This window comes from Ranitomeya imitator, chromosome 1 (assembly GCF_032444005.1).
Source record: "Ranitomeya imitator isolate aRanImi1 chromosome 1, aRanImi1.pri, whole genome shotgun sequence".
NCBI classification, from domain to species: Eukaryota; Metazoa; Chordata; class Amphibia; order Anura; family Dendrobatidae; genus Ranitomeya; species Ranitomeya imitator.
Genome location: NC_091282.1, coordinates 398,698,131 through 398,721,794, shown reverse-complemented (window position 1 = coordinate 398,721,794; position 23,664 = coordinate 398,698,131). Strand labels below are relative to the sequence as shown.

Below are 23,664 nucleotides of genomic sequence, written 5' to 3'. Positions count from 1 at the left end.
ATTATATAGGGTGCCAACATCCACGGCCAGGTGGGAACTCTGTAAATAGGGATTGTGGAGGGTTAGTAAATATACCCTCCCCCCCCCATAAAAATTAATCACTAATAATAAGATATTTGTTTTGGCTTCAAGTTTTGGTATCCTTTGGGTTTTTTGTACGGTGGCTAATTGGTGGTTAGGCCCATGTTTACATTCCCTGTATTATACCATTAATGTTATAATTGCACAGATATTTTTGCGGTTAAGATTGGTATTGAGATATTTGGTCTATAGTGATTCTCCCTATTATAGGGATTTCCAAGGAATCTAAGGCAAGCCGTCGTTGAGTTTGGGCGCCATTTGCGTTTGAAGAGGTTGCTAACCTCCGCTGACAGGCAGGGGCTCAGGGTGAATTAGGGTCATATATGCCTATTAGTACCCCGACAGGTACACCAACTGGAGGTCACAGATCAGCAACTGTTCTTTGATTGTTTTGATTTTTGTTTGCTCATTTGTTTTTTTTCACCTTTTTTTAGTTTTTTTGTTTTTTAAAAATATATCAAATAAAGAATTTTTAGAGGTATTAGTCTTTTTTGATGAGCCCGATTAACCTTTCCCTCATCCTCTCCCACCATTTCACACAAAATATTTTTGAGGGGACCAACACTGACTTTTAGGTTTCTTATATAATTAAAGAATATCTTTGGATTATTTTGCTTTCTTTGGCAATGAGTCTCTCTGTCTGAATCTTTGCTGCCTTGATTTGATTTTTTACATAATGTATTTTTTCTATCATTTAATACCTCACCATTACCCTTTTTAATTTTCTAAACACTTTCATTTTGTCACTTATTACGCCTCTTACACTTCTATTTAGCCATAGTGGTTTCCTCCTATTTCTAGCTTGTTTATTCCCATAGGGTAAATATTGTACACATGTTATATTCAGGAGGCCCTAGAATGCGTAACCTGGGCCTTTTAGGCCCAGTAGCTTACTTTTTACAAACAGTTATAATTACAATGTTGCGCATTTTTTCATATCTTGCTTTGCAATTTTGAAATAAACTTGTAAAAGTTTATTTCTTTGAGTTCCTCATATGATTTGCACAATGGCCTAAAAGGCCAGGGTTATGTGAAAATGTATATTTCAGATGTCACGCATTCTAGTGTCCCATTTGCTTTGTGTACTTTTATGTCTCCGGACATTGTTCCAATTTATGGCACCAAGATCATCTGTGTCGTTGGAAATTTGTCTATCTGAAGTTCTTGCGGCAGTTTTTTCTGAAATCTCTGTTCTATTTGCTGCAGATCTATCAGTTCTCTGAATGCTGAGCTCTGTGTAACACACTACTAATTAACAGCTTTCTGGGTACAATGTGCATAGGCAGCAATCTGCTGATCAGTGGTGGGGGCGGGTTAGACAGCTGATGAATATGGAGGACTGCATGGCAACGGATAAACTAGTCCTCTATTGATAATCTCATGCTGACAAAACTTTGATTTTATTAAAACTACAGAAAGCAGTCACATTGTTGGAATTAAGTTCTCTACATATTGCTGCTCTATCACCCAAAAGCGGATTTAAATCCAATTCACCACACAAAGAGATCCATAAGGGTTAAAATAACATATCTTTATTAATGATACAATATAAAAACACACACAAAAGACAAGACCTGATATACAAATAACAAAGTGTCCTATGGGGGGAGAGACATCCCGCACTAGCCGCAAAATATGTCACAGAATCAATCAATATCCTAGATACATATATAAGAATATAGCCACTGCTAAGGCTGCCACTAGATATCATAAGATGGGAAGGCTATAAAATATACTAATGGCTAAGGTATAGTTCAGGATGGGAAAATACAAGGGGGAGCCCTAATGCCCCCATACGCTTAAGCAATAACCTTGTCCACATACCATATACTATGCTACATAACCAGACTTCCCTTTGATCACTAATATAGCAAGCACAAAGCCAGCGGTGTGGAAGTATTACCTGATGGTGCGGTGTGCCTCAATTCCCCCATGTGCCCCGATGCGCGTTTCGCCCAAGCTTCTTCCGGGGGCGTGATTAGTGTGAGGACGTGACTGACATTTTAAACCACCCACCACCAATAGCGATTCGGAAAGAAGAATAGGGGTGTGACCTCCCACAAGACGCTGATGTCCCCCTTACATGTCTGCGCATGCGGCCCTGGGTTGCTCCGGATGTGAAATAGAGCATTTCCGGGACAGCGCTCACTGGAACGCAAGCTGGATCGCAAACGTCTCCAGATCAGAGCGCTCCCGGAATGCACGGAGCCACAGCCATGGAGCGCATGCGCACTGTCCAGGGGACATTACACACTAACAAAGAGAGGCATTACATCATTTAGCTCCCGGAAATATGCGGAGCTATAACACCAAGTGCTTGTGCGCCGCTACAGGAATATTCCAACCAGAGGATACGGGGACCTACAAACAGCGATCAGCTAAAATTAACCATTTGTGCATAAATAGGGAGAAAATACGTGGATATGCGCATAAATAAAATGCTTTAAAAACCATGTGCATGTGTATGTTATTATAATAAGAGGGATAATCACGTGAAATAGTGACTGAAATATTATATGAGCCATTAAAGCTCACTATAAAAGACCAGAGAGTGATACATTAGTTGGTATAATGACAAATTAGTGTGGTGTGACGTAGAAAGAAACAGGCTATATAAGCCATAAAGCTCATATTGAGTTGATACACAGAATCTCTATTAGTATCATGACCAAGATACTGTGAAAACACACAAAGGGAAAAGCAAATACATACATAGTGAAGGAAAACAGTGAAGAGTGATGTGAATATAATAACTAAGTGATGCCAAGGGGAGTGATATAAATATATATTTTATTAAAAAAGGGGTACACCTAGGGTACATGAGAACCTCATATAAGGTGCCATCGTGCCTACCATACATTTAGGAAAATTGTACAAGGCTATCCTAAAATAGACAAAATTAGCATCAAAACTAAGATCTCCATAATCCATATAAATATTTTAGTAGTGTTAAATAAATAAAGCAATCCAATATGGATCGCTGTCTATACCTTATTGCACATATACCATCAGAACATATGGGGTAAATAAGGAATCAATGGCTCCCAAAGATACTCTATTATATACGCACTACTCCCAGAAGCGAAACTGGAGGTGACCCTCCCATTTAGACCTTCTTTCCTATTATACAAGCGAAAAACATATTATAAATATATCAATATATACGGTCTCCCCATTCCCATTAGAAGCTTTAGTTCTTCACTGTGCCTATTCATAAGAAGCTGGCCAATCTTCTCCATAATGCTTCATCAGGGGGGCACATATCCTCAGGCTGTAAGGGGATAAAAGAATGAGAATGGTCATCGCACCGCGCATCTTATCCGAATCATCTATTGAGAAAATAAAATAATAAATTAGTAACAAATAACATACATGAAATATTAAAACCCACACTAAAAAAGGATGTCCACTATGGAAACAGACTACCTACGGATCCCAAATAATATATCTATAAAAATGCCACAAAACCAAAACTTTCATTGAGGCCCTGTGGACTCATAGCTCCCAGGCGATAAATCCACCTACTCTCGAGTTGAGCTAGAGCCTGACTAAGATCACCCCCTCTCATCCCCATACTCACCTGATCTATACCTCTCACAGCCAAATCTTTGCTCAAGCATCCATGATGTATTTTAACCCCTTAGTGACCGAGCCAAATTTTTTCAATCTGACCAGTGTCACTTTATGTGGGAATAACTCTGCAACGCTTCAACAAATCCCAGTGATTTTGAGATTGTTTTTTCGTGACACATTATACTTTATGATAATGGTAAATTTAGTTCAACATTTTTTGTGTTTATTTATAAAAAATATAAAAAATTTGAGAAAAATGTTAAAAAATTAGCAATTTTCTAAATTTGAATGATTATCCCTTTAATCCAGATAGTCATACAACAGCGAACCATTAATAAATAACATTTCCCACATGTCGGCTTTACATCAGCACCATTTGTAAAATGTTATTTTATTTTGTTAGCATTTTAGGAGGTTTAAAAATGTAGCAGCAATTTTTCATTTTTTCACAGAAATTTACCACATTTATTTTTTTAGGGACTTATCCATGTTTAAAGTGACTTTAGTGGTCCTATATATTGGGAAACCCCCAAACGTGATACCATTTTAAAAACAGCACCCCTAAACATATTGAAAACTGCTGTCAGGTAGTTTATTAACCCTTCAGGTGCTTTACAGGAATTAATGCAAAATGGCATGACAGAAATGAAAATGTGTATTTTTACCACCTAAATGTTGCTAACTTCTAAACAGATTACTATAGCCGGCAGACTCTAAGGCCGCTATTTGGTCATGAATTGCCATCGCAAACATCAGTACAACAAAATCATGATCTGAGGGCACCAATTGGGATAAAGAAGAAGCCCCCACACTCTGTTAACCATTTATAATGATGTAGTCACTATTGACAGCAGCATCTAAGGGGTTAAACAGATTTAGAAGGCGCAAATACTGATCGTGGCTGATACAGCAAGTTGTCAGCTATAGTGTACAACCAACAGATGCTGGATTGTCATCTGTATGGGGAGGCTATTCTCTTATATCTCAGGTCAGTTAAAAGACGTATTGGCGGTCATTAAGGGGTTAAAATGCTTAGGGAGGGATTTTAAAGTGTTGACATCTTCAATGGTCTTAGCTTTTCTATGTCCCTTACATGTTCACGGGTCCTTATTCTGAGCTCTCTGGTCGTGAGGCCCACATATATTTTTCCACACGTGCATGTGGCTTGATATACAACTCCTTTTGACGTGCAGTTGAGATTTTTTCGAATTTCATAACAACGTGTACCGTCATGATTCGAAAAGGAAGTGGCCCTCACGTGGTTTAAACATCCTTTACAGAGTCCACACGGAAAGAATCCAAGACGTTCACCCTTTGCAGATCCTTTTCCCCCCTCTCCTCCTAGGTTCAAAATGACTGTGAACTAGGATGTCCTTGAGATTTGCTGCTCTTTTAGCCACAAAGGATGGTTGTGTAGGCAGGATCTTTTTAAGCACCGGATCAACCATAAGGACATCCCAATGTTTACGAACAATCATGGTCAGCTCCTGCCATTTATTATTAAAGGTAGAGATAAATCGTACCTGCTCTCCATCCTTTCGATGACTCACGGCGTTAGACGGGCCATAGAGCAGCTGGTCACGTGATGTCTTTGCTGCTCTGAGGTATCCCTTTTGATGGTTCTTTTACTATAGCCTCTTTGTATAAATCTTGCAGTCAAATCTTCTGCTTGCTTTTCGAAATTAGAGTCCTTAGAGCAGATCCTTTTAGCCCACAAGAATTGACCAATTGGGATGCCACGAATAGTGGATTTCAGATGCGATGAATCAGCTCTGAGTAAGGAGTTGGTTGATGTCGGTTTTCTGTACATGTCCGTTTGGATATGTCCTTCCAAGTCAGTCGTAATTTTGATGTCCAAAAATTCAATGTTCCTGCCAGAAGTAAACGTCAGTTTAATATTTTGTTTGTTATCGTTTAGCTTATGCATCAGCATATTAAGACCTTCCAAGTTACCTTCCCAGAAAAATAGAACGTCATCGATGTACCTCATCAAATTGAACATTGTTCAACAATGAACATTGTTCATTTCTTGGATGAGGCCATCTTGGAAAATCTCTCTTTCCGATGCCCCGAGAAAGAGATTAACATAAGCCGGGGCACAGGAGGCCCCCATTGCTGTACCTTGTAACTGAAGAAAAATTTGGGAGTTAAAAATAAAAACATTATGATGTAATAAAAACTCCAACAAAACCAAAATGAGTTCAGCAAGGGGACCATCCAAATTACTAGAGAGGAGGAACTGCCGGACTGCTCGTAGACCATCACTGTGTCTAATGGACGTGTACAAGGATTCCACGTCAGCAGTAACAATCACCATATTTTCCTCAAGGGACAGCTGATCCAAATGTTGTAGTGCTGACGTGGTGTCCCTAATATATGAAGGGAGTGTACTGACAATAGGCCTCAAGAAGTAGTCGATAATATCCGAAATGATCTCACATAGACCCCCATTACCTGCAACGATAGGGCATCCTGGGGGGTTCACCGGATTTTTGTGCAGTTTTGGTATTATATAAAACGTTGGGAGTCTTGGTTTGAAATCTTTGATTCTGTCCAGAAGTTTTTTGGATATATTTTGATCAAATGCTTTTTTCATGATCTCAATAAGCTGTGCCTGGAACAAAGATATAGGGTTATGCAACAATTTGTGATAACATTCTGCGTTGTCTAGTAGAATCTTTGCTTGTTTCTCATATAGTTCTACCGGCCAGATAACTAAATTGCCACCCTTATCTGCCGGTTTATACAGAATATCATCCCAGGATTTCAATTCTTCTATTGCCCGTCTTTCCAACACTGTGAGATTTGAAAATCCCTTCTGGGATTGGGCTAGCATTTCAATGTCCTCTGTAACTAGTTTAGTAAAAATGTCTATGGCTGGACATAATCCCAATGGGGGAAATTTTGTAGATTTGGAAAACAAATTAGGCGGAATGGCACTGACCTCAGATGTCATGTTTTCTTCCTCCAATGATATTAAGATGTCCAAGGTTTCTTGCTCTTCTCTTGTGGGGAATTGGTCCAGCATTCTGCTTCTCGCATGTAATTTTTTGAGGATTAGTTTTCTTGCGAAGAGATGAGTATCTTTTATGGACGTAAATGCATCTAGGTTACGGGAGGGAGAGAAAGTTAAACCACGTTCAAGCACATTCAGCTGTGTTGGTGATAATTCATGTTCCGACAAATTGACTACCTCAAATTTATCTTTATTCCTTCTCCCTTTTTGCGCTTTATTAAACATCTCCGGAAATCTTTTTTTCTGGTTACCACTACGTAGGTGGAAATCCCTAGGGCCTTCACTCACACTCGTTGAGGCATTACTTTCTCTATCCGATATGCTCGAAGCGGTAGATTCGTCCCGCTTTCTTATAGTTGGTTGGGACCTTTTTCTGGGATTCTGCCATCTAAATATTTTATTATCATAATCCCCAAAATCTCTTTGAAATTTTTTCAGTTTTTCCTTACTCACATGCTCCTCCCATTTCGTAATATCACCATCCAATTCTTTGATCCATTTATCAAACTGATCCTTCTGCATCCCCTTTTCCAAAGATTTCTGAAGATCCTCCAAGTTTTTATCAATCTCATTCAATGAGTTGGTATTATTGTCAATCAGTATCTGAATAAATTCTAATGAGCATGTAGATGCTGCCAATATCCACCTTTTTACCAATTCTGTCTCCCCCAATTCATACGTAGGATATAATTGAATCCGAAGACCCCGAGGTACAATCTTCTGGCTATGGTAATTTTCTAATGTAGCTCGATTCCACCACAATCTTATTTTGCGTTGTAACGCATTTCTATATTGAAAAATGAGATCCTTAGTTTCCAATGGGACATCCTGCGAAACTGTCGGGACACTTTATTTAAATATATTAACCGCCTTAGTACGCCAGGCAGTTTCCCTGTCTTTTAAATCCATGATAGCGACAATCTGTTAACACAATAGTACCAACGTTACTTATCAACAAATGTCTATAAATAGGCTATATATGGCACTTCAACTAACTATGTCACCCAAAAGCGGATTTAAAAATGAATCACTAATAAGATATTTGTTTTGGCTTCAAGTTTTGGTATCCTTTGGGTTTTTTGTACGGTGGCTAATTGGTGGTTAGGCCCATGTTTACATTCCCTGTATTATACCATTAATGTTATAATTGCACAGATATTTTTGCGGTTAAGATTGGTATTGAGATATTTGGTCTATAGTGATTCTCCCTATTATAGGGATTTCCAAGGAATCTAGGGCAAGCCGTCGTTGAGTTTGGGCGCCATTTGCGTTTGAAGAGGTTGCTAACCTCCGCTGACAGGCAGGGGCTCAGGGTGAATTAGGGTCATATAGGCCTATTAGTACCCCGACAGGTACACCAACTGGAGGTCACAGATCAGCAACTGTTCTTTGATTGTTTTGATTTTTGTTTGCTCATTTGTTTTTTTTCACCTTTTTTTTAGTTTTTTTGCTTTTTAAAAATATATCAAATAAAGAATTTTTAGAGGTATTAGTCTTTTTTGATGAGCCCGATTGACCTTTCCCTCATCCTCTCCCACCATTCCACACAAAATATTTTTGAGGGGACCAACACTGACTTTTCAGTTTCTTATATAATTAAAGAATATCTTTGGATTATTTTGCTTTCTTTGGCAATGAGTCTCTCTGTCTGAATCTTTGCTGCCTTGATTTGATTTTTTACATAATTTATTTTTTCTATCATTTAATACCTCGCCATTACCCTTTTTAATTCTCTAAACACTTTCATTTTGTCACTTATTGCGCCTCTTACACTTCTATTTAGCCATAGTGGTTTCCTCCTATTTCTAGCTTGTTTATTCCCATAGGGTAAATATTGTACACATGTTATATTCAGGAGGCCCTAGAATGTGTAACCTGGAAAAGGCCCAGTAGCTTACTTTTTACAAACAGTTATAATGACAATGTTGTGCATTTTTTCATATCTTGCTTTGCAATTTTGAAATAAACTTGTAAAAGTTTATTTCTTTGAGTTCCTCATATGATTTGCACAATGGCCTAAAAGGCCAGGGTTATGTGAAAATGTATATTTCAGATGTCACGCATTCTAGTGTCCCATTTGCTTTGTGTACTTTTATGTCTCCGGACATTGTTCCAATTTATGGCACCAAGATCATCTGTGTCGTTGGAAATTTGTCTATCTGAAGTTCTTGCGGCAGTTTTTTCTGAAATCTCTGTTCCATTTGCTGCAGATCTACCAGTTCTCTGAATGCTGAGCTCTGTGGAACACACTACTAATTAACAGCTTTCTGGGTACAATGTGCATAGGCAGCAATCTGCTGATCAGTGGTGGGGGCGGGTTACACAGCTGATGATTATGGAGGACTGCATGGCAACGGATAAACTAGTCCTCTATTGATAATCTCATGCTGACAAAACTTTGATTTTATTAAAACTACAGAAAGCAGTCACATTGTTGGAATTAAGTTCTCTACATATTGCTGCTCTCAGATTAGGAAGCAAAAACCTAGTGATTCCCTTTAAGGAATCTCCTCTCATTTTCTTATATTTTTCTGACTGCACTTTTCGAACATATTCTGTTGGGTTTAGTGTTAGATTCTCTTCTTTATTGTCCCTACACAGATCCAAATGGACAAGCTATCAGTAGATTTGGCTTTCAGTAGTGTCATTATTCTCATGACACCCAATTATAAATGTCTACCTACACATTGCTATAAAACCCATTCTGATTTTTAATTTAAACCCAAGAGGTTAAGAGAAAACTACAAGAGGAAACAATAGTTTTACTTAGTTCAAATAGATCCTGAACTTTGTATGATTTCATTTCTTAATATATCTTTCTAGTGGCCGGTGCTCAGTGTTTCTGTAATAGAGCTTTAATCCCCTGCAAAGGCGTAGAGTTAAAAGATAAAATTCTGGCTCCCTACAGCTGCCACTCGAAGAAGCATAGAAGCTTACTGCATACTGTTTTTACATTGAACTTTATAACTATGGCTTAACGGCAAATTTGGAAAAATGTTACATTACGTATTTCTCTTTTTTTATAGACCATGAAAGGTCTTAATCTGTGACTTTTCAAAGTCTATAAAAGGTCTTAATCTAAAGAAGATTAAGACTTTTTTTTATAGTGAATCTACGGTACACTTAGAATAAATTCAGTGCTTGTAAATGGTAATTTTTTTCCCAAGTGTGTAGTAGTTTGGCATTATTGAAATGTGTTTCCTTTGATTTGATTATATTTTTCAGGTTATATTAAGTTTATTCTTTTAAATTAAGTTTTAAATTAGTGATATAATTATGATGATTAGAGATGATAGTAACAACCACCTAATAAAGTTTTTTGTTATATTTATCTCCTTTAGGTATTTCGTGAAGAAAAGCATCTGAACTGTTTGTGAAAATGCCCGAGCAAAGTAATGATTACAGAGTAGTAGTGTTTGGAGCTGGAGGTGTGGGTAAAAGTTCCCTAGTTCTACGTTTTGTAAAGGGTACATTTCGAGAAAGTTATATACCGACTATTGAAGACACATACAGACAAGTGATCAGCTGTGACAAAAGTATATGCACTTTGCAAATTACTGACACCACTGGAAGCCACCAATTTCCAGCTATGCAGCGCCTGTCTATATCAAAGGGACATGCCTTCATTTTGGTTTACTCTGTCACCAGTAGGCAGTCCCTGGAAGAATTGAAGCCAATCTATGAACAGATTTGCCAGATTAAAGGAGATGTAGAGAGCATCCCAATTATGTTGGTTGGAAATAAAAGTGATGAAAGCCAAAACAGAGAACTGGAAAACTCGGATGGAGAAGCAATAGCAAAAAAATGGAAATGTGCCTTTATGGAGACATCAGCCAAGATGAACCACAATGTCAAGGAGCTGTTCCAAGAGCTTCTAAACCTTGAGAAACGCAGAACTGTGAGCCTTCAGATAGATGGAAAGAAGAGCAAGCAGCAGAAAAGAAAAGAAAAACTGAAAGGCAAATGTGTTGTCATGTAAAAGCATATTTCGTTCTCCTCTAGCCTTGCGGCGCTGGATATGATAGGGAAACTGCATGCACAACACTTGGCGATGCACTATTTTATCATCTGGAAATAAATGGCACATATTTTACCTGTTTTACCTCAAATAATTATTGAGGTACAAATGGCTAGACTTGAAAATAATTGAGTGTCATTTTCATCTTGTTCAATAGCATTTAATAGGACTAAGATGTCATTTCGAGCATGCAATTTGCTAGAAATGCTTAAGAAGAAAATTTAGATTTTTTTTTTATCTATGTATAGAGACTGAAAATATAAAATTGCATGTGATAACCATGCATATAGAAATAATAATAATAGGATGAAATAGCATTAAACTTTCCTGTGTATAGCAATAGCACAGGATTTTGGCTTTCACAACACGTTTATTTGGGGTTTATAACTGATGACATATTAAGAGCAAATGACTATGTACCTTTCTTGCATGTTCGGACATACCCATGCTACTGCTGTATTCACTTTAGAGCATATTTTGTAAAAAATATATATGACACATAGCCAGACATATTTTATTTGTGTATTTTTTTTTCTTATTGTTGATTGCCTTAAAGAAATTTTTCTCCTTCAAATTGTTTTTTAAAGGGACTGGACAATGTCTGGATGTAAAACCAGCATTTTCAACAATTAATGCATTCCACGTTGATCAGATCTAAGTGTACGTTCATCTGTGAAGATCATGTTATTGTTTTTTCTTGATTCATAGTTAAATCATTTTGCAGAGCAGGTTGCTACTTTGAAGTTATCAGTAATTTGCTGCATGACCCAATTGCTATTTTAGTATGATAGCTTTGCTATTAATTTTTCTCATTCTATACTGGTCTAAGGCTAAACTTCCCAGAATAGAAATGAGAAAAGCAAGCACTGTGTAGACATTGATAAAAGAGGACACTTATAAGGTGAGAACTAAGAGGAAGCCAGCACAATTGTAAATGCAGCCTGAGATGTCTTAACTCAGGATCCATAAAAGGTAAGTAAAGTACTTCCAAAATTACATGTATAGTGTATGTAAATGTCAACCGTAAAATGATCTTCAAAGGTCAACCTAAATATTAAGAAAGTGAGATTAAGTAATTTAATTTTATGTGATGGATTAGTTGGTGCACACATCAACTGTAAACTCACATGAATACACTGAGCCCACCAACAATTCAATCCTGGGACCCAAATATTAATCTTACTATCTAGTTTGACATCTCAAGTTTGAAGTGAAACTAGAAGGTGCCAATTTAGACATTTCAACAAAGTAGATGGCTGCTGTCCAAAATAACTTCTGCCTATTACTGCACACAAAGGCCATTAGCAGTCATCTTCAAACACTAGTCATCAATAATAAGATGAGTATGTTGTAGCTCACATGGTATTTTGAAATATAATGATAATCCGAGACTTGAAAGTGAAAAATTAAATAAAATCACATACGTATAGTTGTGTATTTCAAAACAATACAGGTTTGTGACATGAAATGGCATACAACATAGAAAGCCAATGTAGAAAATGTTTTCACCGTGAACAGTAAAATGTTGTTTTGCTATCTTCCTGGACCTTCTATATTTGTAGTTGTGTTAAACTGCTATGATCATGGTAATACAAACAATAATATATTAAACACATTAGAGCAAACCTGTCACCAGATTTTTACTATATAAGCTAAATCCACCAAGTTGTCTTCAACAGTACTAACCTGCTTATAATTGATCAGATCCCCCACATATCTCAGAAAATACCTTTCTTTGTCCTCCCAAGTAGTATGCTAATCAGTTCTGGTCCAAGAGGTGTTGCTGGTCTGTTGTTGGTGCCTCCTTTATCTGCCGTAGTCGCTGGCCCTCCTGCCTTAATTAACGTGGCTGACATCTTCTGCGTCATCCACAGAGTCTGTTGTACCTGTGCATCTGTGCGTATACGAGAGTTGAGCAGACTGTGGATGAGGTCAGCCACATCAATCAAGGCAAAGGGCCCATGGATTGCGGAGACAAAGGAGGCACGAGTGCAAACCTGCAATACCTAACTGACCGGACCTCACCAAATAGCATATAGTCCAGTTGGATTATAGAAGGTATTTTCTGAGATAAGAGGGGGAACAGGTTGCTGGAGTGCCATTCAAGACAACTTAAAGGGAACCTGTCACCCCCCCAGGCATTTGTAACTAAAAGAGCCTCCTTTTGCAGCACTAATGCTGCATTCTGTCAAGGTGACTCTTTTATTTGGGGTCCCTTCTACCGCCGAAAGAATCATTTTTATAATTTGCTCTCCATACCTGTAGTTTGTCAGGGGGGGCATGTCTTTCCTCCCAGGACACAAAAGCCTCTCAGCCATCAGTCATTTCCTCCTTTCCTCTGTGCGCCGCCTCCTCTGCATTCAGTTATGTCCCCGGCGCCTGCGCTGTAATTTTTTTTCTCGGGCATGCGCAGTTACCTCTGCCCTTCCACTGACATCACTTGATGTCTTCATTCTCGCGCCTGCATGTATGTGCGGCCTGAGATCCCGCCCCGCAGTCAATTCTGATTTATTCACACTGCGGGGCTGGGAATCTTCGGCTGCGCGTCCACGCAGGCATGAGAATGAAGACATCACGCACGAGAATGAAGACATCATGTGATGTCAGTGGAAGGGCAGTGCTAACTGTGCATGCCCAAGAAAAAAATTACAGCGCAGGCACTTGGGACATAACTGAATGCTGAGGAGGTGGCGCCCAGGGGAAAGGAGGAAATGACTGATGGCTGAGAGGCATTTGTGTCCTGGGAGGAAAGACATGACCCCCTGATAAACTACAGGTATGGAGGGCAAATTATAAAAATGATTCTTTCAGCGGTGGAAGGAACCCCAAATAAAAGAGCCACCTTGACAGAATGCAGCATTAGTGCTGCACAAGGTGGCTCTTTTAGTTACAAACGAGGTCTGGGTGGGTGACAGGTTCCCTTTAAAGATGGTGAGTTTAGCTTTTATAGGAAAAACCTGGTGATAAGTTGCGTTTAAATAAATCCTGCATGTGCTTCATGAACAATGGGTTTGTCTAGCTTAAAACTAAATCTTTAGATTTGATCAAAATGGATAAACCAGTCCCATTCTTCATCATGGCTGATGCATGAACAGAGAATTAGGTTTTTATTTTTAAGCAAATTTAAAGTTTATTTTTTTATATCTGGACAACCCATTTTTTATGGGGCAGATTCAGGATTTATTCAATGTGTTTGATCTAATTTGTTATTGACTTGTTTGTTGTTATTACTATGATCATTGTAGCTTAAGACATACAGTGGGGCAAAAAAGTATTTAGTCAGTCAGCAATAGTGCAAGTTCCACCACTTAAAAAGATGAGGCGTCTGTAATTTACATCATACGTAGACCTCAACTATGGGAGACAAACTGAGAAAAAAAAATCCAGAAAATCACATTGTCTGTTTTTTTAACAATTTATTTGCATATTATGGTGGAAAATAAGTATTTGGTCAGAAACAAAATTTCATCTCAATACTTTGTAATATATCCTTTGTTGGCAATGACAGAGGTCAAATGTTTTCTGTAAGTCTTCACAAGGTTGCCACACACTGTTGTTGGTATGTTGGCCCATTCCTCCATGCAGATCTCCTCTAGAGCAGTGATGTTTTTGGCTTTTCGCTTGGCAACACGGACTTTCAACTCCCTCCAAAGGTTTTCTATAGGGTGAGATCTGGAGACTGGCTAGGCCACTCCAGGACCTTGAAATGCTTCTTACGAAGCCACTCCTTCGTTGCCCTGGCGGTGTGCTTTGGATCATTGTCATGTTGAAAGACCCAGCCACGTTTCATCTTCAGTGCCCTTGCTGATGGAAGGAGGTTTGCACTCAAAATCTCACGATACATGGCCCCATTCATTCTTTCATGTACCCGGATCAGTCGTCCTGGCTCCTTTGCAGAGAAACAGCCCCAAAGCATGATGTTTCCACCACCATGCTTTACAGTAGGTATGGTGTTTGATGGATGTAACTCAGTATTCTTTTTCCTCCAAACACGACAAGTTGTGTTTCTACCAAACCGTTCCAGTTTGGTTTCATCAGACCATAGGACATTCTCCCAAAACTCCTCTGGATCATCCAAATGCTCTCTAGCAAACTTCAGACGGGCCCGGACATGTACTGGCTTAAGCAGTGGGACACGTCTGGCACTGCAGGATCTGAGTCCATGGTGGCGTAGTGTGTTACTTATGGTAGGCCTTGTTACATTGGTCCCAGCTCTCTGCAGTTCATTCACTAGGTCCCCCCGCGTGGTTCTGGGATTTTTGCTCACCGTTCTTGTGATTATTCTGACCCCACGGGGTGGGATTTTGCGTGGAGCACCAGATCGAGGGAGATTATCAGTGGTCTTGTATGTCTTCCATTTTCTAATTATTGCTCCCACTGTTGATTTCTTCACTCCAAGCTGGTTGGCTATTGCAGATTCAGTTTTCCCAGCCTGGTGCAGGGCTACAATTTTGTTTCTCGTGTCCTTTGACAGCTCTTTGGTCTTCACCATAGTGGAGTTTGGAGTCAGACTGTTTGAGGGTGTGCACAGGTGTCTTTTTATACTGATAACAAGTTTAAACAGGTGCCATTACTACAGGTAATGAGTGGAGGAAAGAGGAGACTCTTAAAGAAGAAGTTACAGGTCTGTGAGAGCCAGAAATCTTGATTGTTTGTTTCTGACCAAATACTTATTTTCCACCATAATATGCAAACAAATTGTTAAACAGACAATGTGATTTTCTGGATTTTTTTTTCTCAGTTTGTCTCCCATAGTTGAGGTCTACCTATGATGTAAATTACAGACGCCTCTCATCTTTTTAAGTGGTGGAACTTGCACTATTGCTGACTGACTAAATACTTTTTTTGCCCCACTGTATGCTAGTATAGGAGGTCCAGGAAGGTGGTTCTGCCAGTCAGCCATTCACTGGTCATATGTCGATACAGGAAACTCTTTTGTTTCAAGCGCAACACAAAAGAGAAATTCTTGACACCCAGGACCAGTGCTGATATCTTTTGATCTGGGTACTTTTCTTAATTCAGCTCTATTAGTATGTTGTAAATCTTTTTATTATAAATATTCCTAAATATTTGTAATTCAAGATGGACATTCTCTTTACTTCATTTTTGGCAGGAAATTAGATACAAGAATCATTCATATCTTTACAATATAAGAAGATTTTGATCATTCAGATATCTACTAGGTGAGGAAAAATCTATTTTGCATGTATTCATTATACCTTTACAATATCAATATTCACTGTACTCTTGTGAATATGAACATTTTATTGTACAATGACCTATTATGCGTTACTATGTTCTTGCCTATCGGCCCTAAACCATTCTGATGCTGGCAGGCTAAGTACCATAAATTGCCCTGTGCCTATCATATGGACATACTGTTCAAAATAAAATCTAGGCAGGTTGTTTCTAGCATAGCTAAATATCAGTGATATTATTTCTTCCTTTGTCACAATACTTTATTATGGTCACATAAGAACATTGGGCTAATGCCACTACCTGTGATGCTGTGCTTGCGAATTACATTCCTTTGACAAACCACCAACTACAATAATAATCGCCCTCTTTATTGTGTTTCTGTTTCATAAAATGTGTCATTCAGTAAAGTAAGTACTTTTTCCTTAATATGTAGAGATTTAATATAAAACATAGGTAAGGAATTGTCATTAAAGGCATCATTATATATTTTGTGTTTCCAAATAGCTAGCAATAAAAGTTGCTTTTCCTTGACTTAAAGTAGCACCATGTGAATGATAAATATTTCAGATGCAGACACAGTATACCGAGGTGGCAGCTGCCCATTGAGCCTGATTGTGGTAGATAAAAGGCACCATTGTTAATCACTGCATGTCTGAAAACACAATATGTGCATACAAGAATATACTGTAAGATACTAGATGTCATGTACTGTTATTCACTGGTTAGAAATGCAAGAGCGTCCTTTCCTGCAACGCTAATCAGATCCATTAAATTAATTGCTCATATTATAATTGGGATGTAATTATTCTGCCAATATTTACAATTAAACCTTAGCTGAGATCCTAAATTCTAAGATCTGAAATGTTTTTTAATTGACTTGATCTCTATAATTAGCATTGCATGACATTATACTGTGCTTACTATCTAAACTGCTTTTAAGAACTGATAATTAATATTAGTTATTAGTGCTATAGTTCTAGAATCCAAATGTTTTTTTAAACGATGAACAACACCAAAGTCTAGAGAGACATATTCAGTACACCCGTTGCTGTAAGTGGTGCAAAGGTTTGCACTTGTGTTAACAAGTAATGGACATACAATATTTTTTGGCAGTAAATTGACTTGGATTCGAGGTGAGAAGTGAAGTGTAACCACCCAACAGTAGTAGAAGTTCTCTGAGCTAAAAACCCTTGATACATTTTAGCTTGCAAGATTTTGTATGAAATACTTTGTGTGTAAAGTCCAGCAAGGTCGCTACTTGTGCAACCCTTTCTTAAATGACTGAGTCCATCGAGTAAAAAAAAGCTTATACTCACCTTCATGGAAGGTGCGTGCATGAATTACTTTGTGTAGAAAGTCCAACCGGGTCACTACTTGTAGAACATTTTCTTAAATGCCCAAGTCTCATAACTAAAATAAAAGCTTATACTCACCTCCAATGTGGAAGGTGCATGTTTTCTTATTTTTCTCATTTAACTTAAGCATTTTAGAAGGTATAGTCCAAGTAGTTGACAATACATTTAATTCTTTGCCTTGGGTTAAGAAAATCCAAGCTTTGTCTTTGAACATGAACACGGTTGTATAGATGGTACTGATGGCACAATATACTAACAACTACAAATATTAAAAACATCCAACATTATAGATAAGCACAATTGGGATATTTAATACAATGCCCCAAAAATTGTTGTGTTCCATATCTGTATAGCTATGTGATAATACAGTGCTACATAAGTCGTGACTTTAAAGAGCAATTATGGCACAGTATTATAGAGCACAAAAGGTGGCTTCAAGTCTGAACCTATTGGTGCATTGTGTATAGTTTTCTGGTGTTAAAAATTTGATAATTACAATTACAATTTCTGTTCGATCACAACCAAAGAAAAAAACACATTGGAGTACCATAATCAGCACTTTTTTGAAAACACTACCATATTATAGCTTTGTATCCATGAGGTATTCTGTATTTATAGAATATATATATTAATAAAGCTCAGATATTATCTTAAGAAGTTTAGTCAAAGGAAACAGATGGCTTTGGACGGCTAAACCTACAGTTAAGCCACCTGTTTGACAGTCTAGCATGCAATAATAGGTTAATCTTCATATGCCAATATCATGACTTTAGTAGTCATTAGTTGGTAAAAATACCAAGCCATGAGTGTTGTGGAGCCCTTGAATTTGATTTGTAAATACTTGATGCCACTTCTCAATTTTACTTTGACATTTTTTTTACGCACTTCACCCAGAACATATAACAATTGCAGAACACAATGATTTCACTATATTTATCTTGACGTTATCTTATTATAGGCTGGCATGAAAATATATTTTCTTGTCTATTTATTGTGATATTTTTGTGTTTTGATGAAAAACTATTAGCATTTACTGTCAGTTGACTTGTAGTATTGTTTCCATATAACAAAAAAAGCGTTTACATGATTACTGTATGTATTATCTGCATAGTTTTAATGCTTTAAAGCACTGAATATGTAAATAGAAAAATGAGAAAAGATGAAGAGTAGAACTTCAAAAGCAAAAAATCATCAAAGCATTCAAGCAAAAAAGTCTCATAATGATTTTCTATATTTTTATACATTTATTTATTATTTTACAATGTCATTTCTTTCTTTTTACATTTTTATTAATTCACAATCTCCAAATTATTAAAGCCATGATGTATGTTAGAGTCTTGCATGAATTCAAGCAAGGCCAGTAAGCAATATTAGATTTGAACCAGTAATTGTTTTTACATTTTTTAACCCTTAGCCCTTGAGTATTGTACTTTTTCAGTACTTTTTGCATAGCGTATGCTGGTTTCAATGATTGTTATGCTATAATTGGTACAAAATGCTTATTTTAGTAGTAAAAACAATAAATTGTAGAATATATAAAATAATAAACAGCTTTAATACATTTTCTTTTTTTATGTATGCAAATGAAAACAAATTGTACATTGGATATATTGAACATGTACGATGAATGGCTAATTTTAACTCAACAGCATGATATTTATTATATGACACAGTGTAGCACTCAGGCTGTATTTCTTGTTGAACCGTCATCTACTTTACTCAGTATACAAATACAGAAATCATCTGTGCCTACATGTTTCTATGTTTCCAGTGCTGTTATGATTATAATTAATCATGAGAAAATAAAGTTTTAAGTATAAAGTACTGTTTGGAGAATATTTTTAAAACATTAAATTATACACATCTAAATTAAGATGCAAAACCTGATAACAAGTCAGGAGCTGGTGTACAGAGTGGTCTCGAAACGTGAACCTGCCCAATACCTGGCAGATAATGGCTGTGACAAAGCCAGGATCTACCTCTAACAGCCATGGATGAAGCAGCAGATAGAAGGTAAAAATCAGATTTAGGTAGACTGAGTCAATAACCAGAGGACAAAAGGAGCACATTTTTTGAAAGCAGAAACATATAGAGGTATCAAGAGCTGGGCTATAAAAAGGACATTAAACAGTTCATTGGTAGTAATGGGTGAGCACTAAAATGTTCAGGTGCTCGTTGCTTGGGTAGAGCAGATTGAAATGCTTGGGTGCTCGATCCGAGCAATGAGCCCAATATATGTCTATGGGAAACTCGAGCATTTTTGTGATGGCAGAAACATTATTAGGAAGTACATATGTCTGACATCAATATCCACTCCTGAGGTCTTATGTGTAGAGTCTGAACTGAATATCGATGGCCTTGCTGATGTTAGTAGTCAACAACTGTCCTCTTCTACTCACAAATCCTTTCCAACATATGCAGCATAGAGTTCCAGTGCGTGGGGACATCACACACCAGTCAGTGAGCCGGAAGCTGCAAACACTGCTGAAGCACGGCAAGGGTGACTGAAGTTGTAGCTGACTTTCTAAAATGGGCAGACAGACAGCGTACTTTCACTAGCAGATCTGGCAGCTCCGGGTAGCTTTTCAGAAAACGTTCGACCACAAGGTTAAGCACATGGGCCAAGCAAGGTACGTGTGTGAGCTCACCTTGCCTCAGAGCTGCCACCAGGTTCCGGCCATTGTCACACATGACCATGCCTGGCTGTAGGTTCAGTGGTGTAATCCAAATATCTGACTGCTCTTTCAGAGCTGTCCACAACTCTTCTGCATTGTGCGGTTTGTCACCTATGCAGATTAGTTTCAGCACAGCCTGATGCCACTTGGCTGAGGCAGTGCTGCAGTGCTTCCAGCTTCTGACTGATGTGTTGATTTCAGAGATGGAGGCTGAAGAAGAGGAGGAGGAGGTGCAGGAGCTGTAGACTGTAGGGGCAAACCTGATTGACGTAGGGCCAGCAATCCTCGGCGTGGGGAGGATGTGTTCCATCCCAAGGTCCGACTGGGTCGCGGCTTCCACTATGTTAACCCAGTGTGTCGTCAGTGACATGCACTGTCTCTGCCCACAAGCACTTGTCCATGTCTCTTTGGTTAGGTGGACTTTCCCAGTAACAGTATTGTTGAGGGCACGGGTAATGTTGTGGGACACATGCTGGTGTAATGCTGGTACGGCACACTGGGAGAAATAGTGGTGACTGGGGACCGAGTACCCTGGGATGGACGCCGCCATCAGGTTGCGAAAAGCTTCCGTCTCAACGAGTCTAAAAGTCAACATTTTGAGCGCAAGCAGAAGAGAAAAGTTAGAGTGGCCGGTGGGGCGTTGGCTGGGTATTTCCACTTGCATTCCATTGACTGCGGTATAGACAACTGAAGGCTGTGCTGGGACAAAGACGTGGATGGGCTTGATGATGGTGCTGCTTGACTGTGGGCAACAACAGGTGCAATGCTAGAGGCATCTTCACGTGCACGGTGAACTGGTGATAGGTTTATATGCAAAACAGTGGAAGAAGCAGTGGTGTCCCCTGCAGACAGCATTCCTGGAGCCTGGGGGTCGGCCCACAAAGTTGGTTGCTTTGTTGCCATGATCATGATCATGCTGTTGGTGGTCAGGCTGGTAGTTTTGCTACACCTGCTAATGCGGGCATGGCGGGTGCTGCAAATTGCCTGTTTGGGGTTATCGGCAGAGTCTTTAAAAAATAGCCAGACTCGGGAAGATCTCACAGGTGGAATGGCAACTTCACTCATGTTGGTGTTACAGGGAATGGATACACGCCTTCTGTCTGTGGCCACCACACTGCTTCTTCCTGCCTGTTGGGGTGATATGCCTTCTTCTCCATATGTGCTGCTCTCCACGCTCTGCATGTCCTCCTGCCAGGTTGGGTCAGTCACTGTCATCCACCACCTCGTCTTCCACATCCGCACCCTGCTCCTCCTCCTGACTTTCTGGCAATTGTGTCTCATCATCGTCCACTTCTTGTGACACTTTCCCACCATCACATTTGTGTAACCGTGGCTGGTCAAAGCTTTGGGCATCACTACATGCAATCTCATCTGGCCCCACCTCAAGTTGACTGGCCGAGAGTATGGAATCTTGAAAGGGAAAACTGAACAGCTCTTCAGAGTGTCCAAGTGTGGGATCAGTTGTCTCAGGGCACTCGGTATGGTGGGAGGAAGAAGGATCAGGGTGAGAAATATCCAGTCCACACTCACGGCTACTCAGACTTTACCGTGTGGAAGACATGGTGGTGGTGGTCGTGGTGGCTAAGTGACTGGAAGGATTATCCGCTATCCAACCAACAACCATTTCACACTGCTCTGGCTTCAATAGTGATGTGCTGCAATCCCCTAGAAACTGGGACAGGAAGGTCGAACGAGAAGATGTGGGTCTTTGTTGTGACCCACTTTCAGCTTGGCCACGGCCTCATTCTTTTGCATGCACCATCAGCATCACGTCCACTTCCCTGTCCCTTGCCACTTGCCTTGCCCATTTTAAATGGACTACTGAACTATTTCAAAAGCTCAACACAAATGTATTTATTTGGAGCAAAATTATATCTGATCAGTGTGCCTTTAAAGCTACGATTTTTCCACCCCAGATACACCAGGCCTCAGCCTGACATAAAAGACTGTATAAAATATATATATTTTGGGTGAATTAAAAAAAAAAAAGGAGATCAAGTCTAGCACACAGAACTATGATGCGTATGCCTGCGAAACTAAGATTTTTCCACTGCAGATACAGGCCTCAGCCTGACATAACGAGCTGTATAATTTTTTTGGGGGGGGGTTTGGAGAATTTTACAATAACAAAAAAAGAGTGGAAGAAGGGTAGCAGACAGAAAAATGAAACTTATGCCTGTGAAGCTATGATTTTTCCACCACCGATACATCAGTCCGCAGCCACAGATGACAGACTGTCTAATTTTTTTTCTCTTCTATGTGAAATTTGGCAAAAAATAAAAATTGAGTACAACAACGCTAGCAGACAGAATTATGAAACTTATGCCTGCGAAGCTATGATTTTTCCACCACAGGTACAACAGGCCTCAGCCTGACATAACAGACTGATGTAAATGTGGCCTTGATTTCTTTGGGCACAACTAAATTGTGTCAACAAGTTGACTATGACACACAAAAAAAAACTTTTTGGCGCACTCACATCTGGTGTCTGGGACAAAAAAAAAAGGGAGAGTTGCACGTTCTTAGATTTCAATAACCTGGCTGTAGTAGGCAGCATGAACAAGCAAATAAATGTTAAAATAAAGGGCTATGGATTGCTTTAAAATAAAAGGAGCAGGTATCAGGTGAAGAAAAAATAACCCTGCAGCTAGATATATATATTAAATAAGCAGCAGCAGCAGACAGTAATGGAGCTTTTGGAGGTATGCAGTGAGATCTATGTACTTACCTATAGTGCATGCAGGCCTTGCACTAATGTGGATATGCGCACATAGACTCCCTTGCCTACCAAGTGCTGCAATCTCGGGACCTCCGAATTAGCCCTAATAAGGATTGTTGGTTTCTCAGGAGTTGTGGACTGAACAGTTGCAGACCTACACTAACTCCTAAAAGCGCGATTCTGACCCTATCTCAGCAGCAGCTCTCCTTACACTCACTAAGTCCGGAGCAGAATGCGCTGAGCAGGGCGGCATCAGGTCTCTTATAGACCTGATGACACTGTGCGGTCAGCCAACCACTGTAATACCACAACAAAGATGGCTGCAGCATTACATGGCTGACAATCCCTGCATTGTCATTGGCTCTCTAAAGAGGACCAAAATTGCAGGGCGGAGACCCGAGCTCCCGCCAAATAATCCCAGAAAAACTCGGTGCTCGCCGAGTACACCGAGCATAGTGATACTTGGGTGAGTAACGAGTAGTGGCGAGCACGCTCGCTCGCTCATCACTAATCACCATCATATCCAGTACCCCGTCCCTTGCCACGCACCTTGCCCATTTTAAATGGAGGACAATATTTTCCATGTTCACTACAAATGGCTGAATTTAAGTGCACTTATATGTGATCCGTGTGAGGGACAAACCACAGTTTTAAATAGGTGGCCTGTAGGTAACTATTTTTAACAGAAAACTGGTGTCAATAACTTTGCTTACACACTGCAACAAAATTTCAATGGAGGCCAGAGATAGCAGAATTTTGAGCGCACTATGTGATCCGTGTGATCGACAAACCACAGTTTTAAATAGATTGATTTTTAGCGCTGTGATATGGAAAGGAACTGGCTGCAGTGCCAACAAGCAAATGGAGCAGAAAAACTGTGTTCTCTGGCTTGCTTTTTAAGCAAATAATCAGGATTAAGCTAAAAAAAATATTCCTGGCCCCAGATACCTGGAGCAATTATGTCTAGAAATATATTTAAAAACAGCAGTAGACAGAACTGGAATGGACCCTCTTGCTAGTTGCACTGC

General features: G+C 39.2%; 1 protein-coding gene across 1 annotated transcript in view; it reads left to right on the top strand.

Annotated features, from left to right (window-relative positions):
• Positions 1–12,832, top strand: part of DIRAS2 (DIRAS family GTPase 2) — a 92,346-nt gene extending 79,514 nt beyond the window's left edge. Inside the window, exon 2 of the mRNA XM_069762295.1 lies at positions 10,012–12,832. Within this exon, the coding sequence (XP_069618396.1) occupies positions 10,050–10,649 (600 nt within the window). The 5' untranslated portion in view covers positions 10,012–10,049 and the 3' untranslated portion in view covers positions 10,650–12,832. The remainder of the gene's footprint in view (positions 1–10,011) is intronic.
• The last annotated feature ends 10,832 nt before the right edge of the window (positions 12,833–23,664 follow it).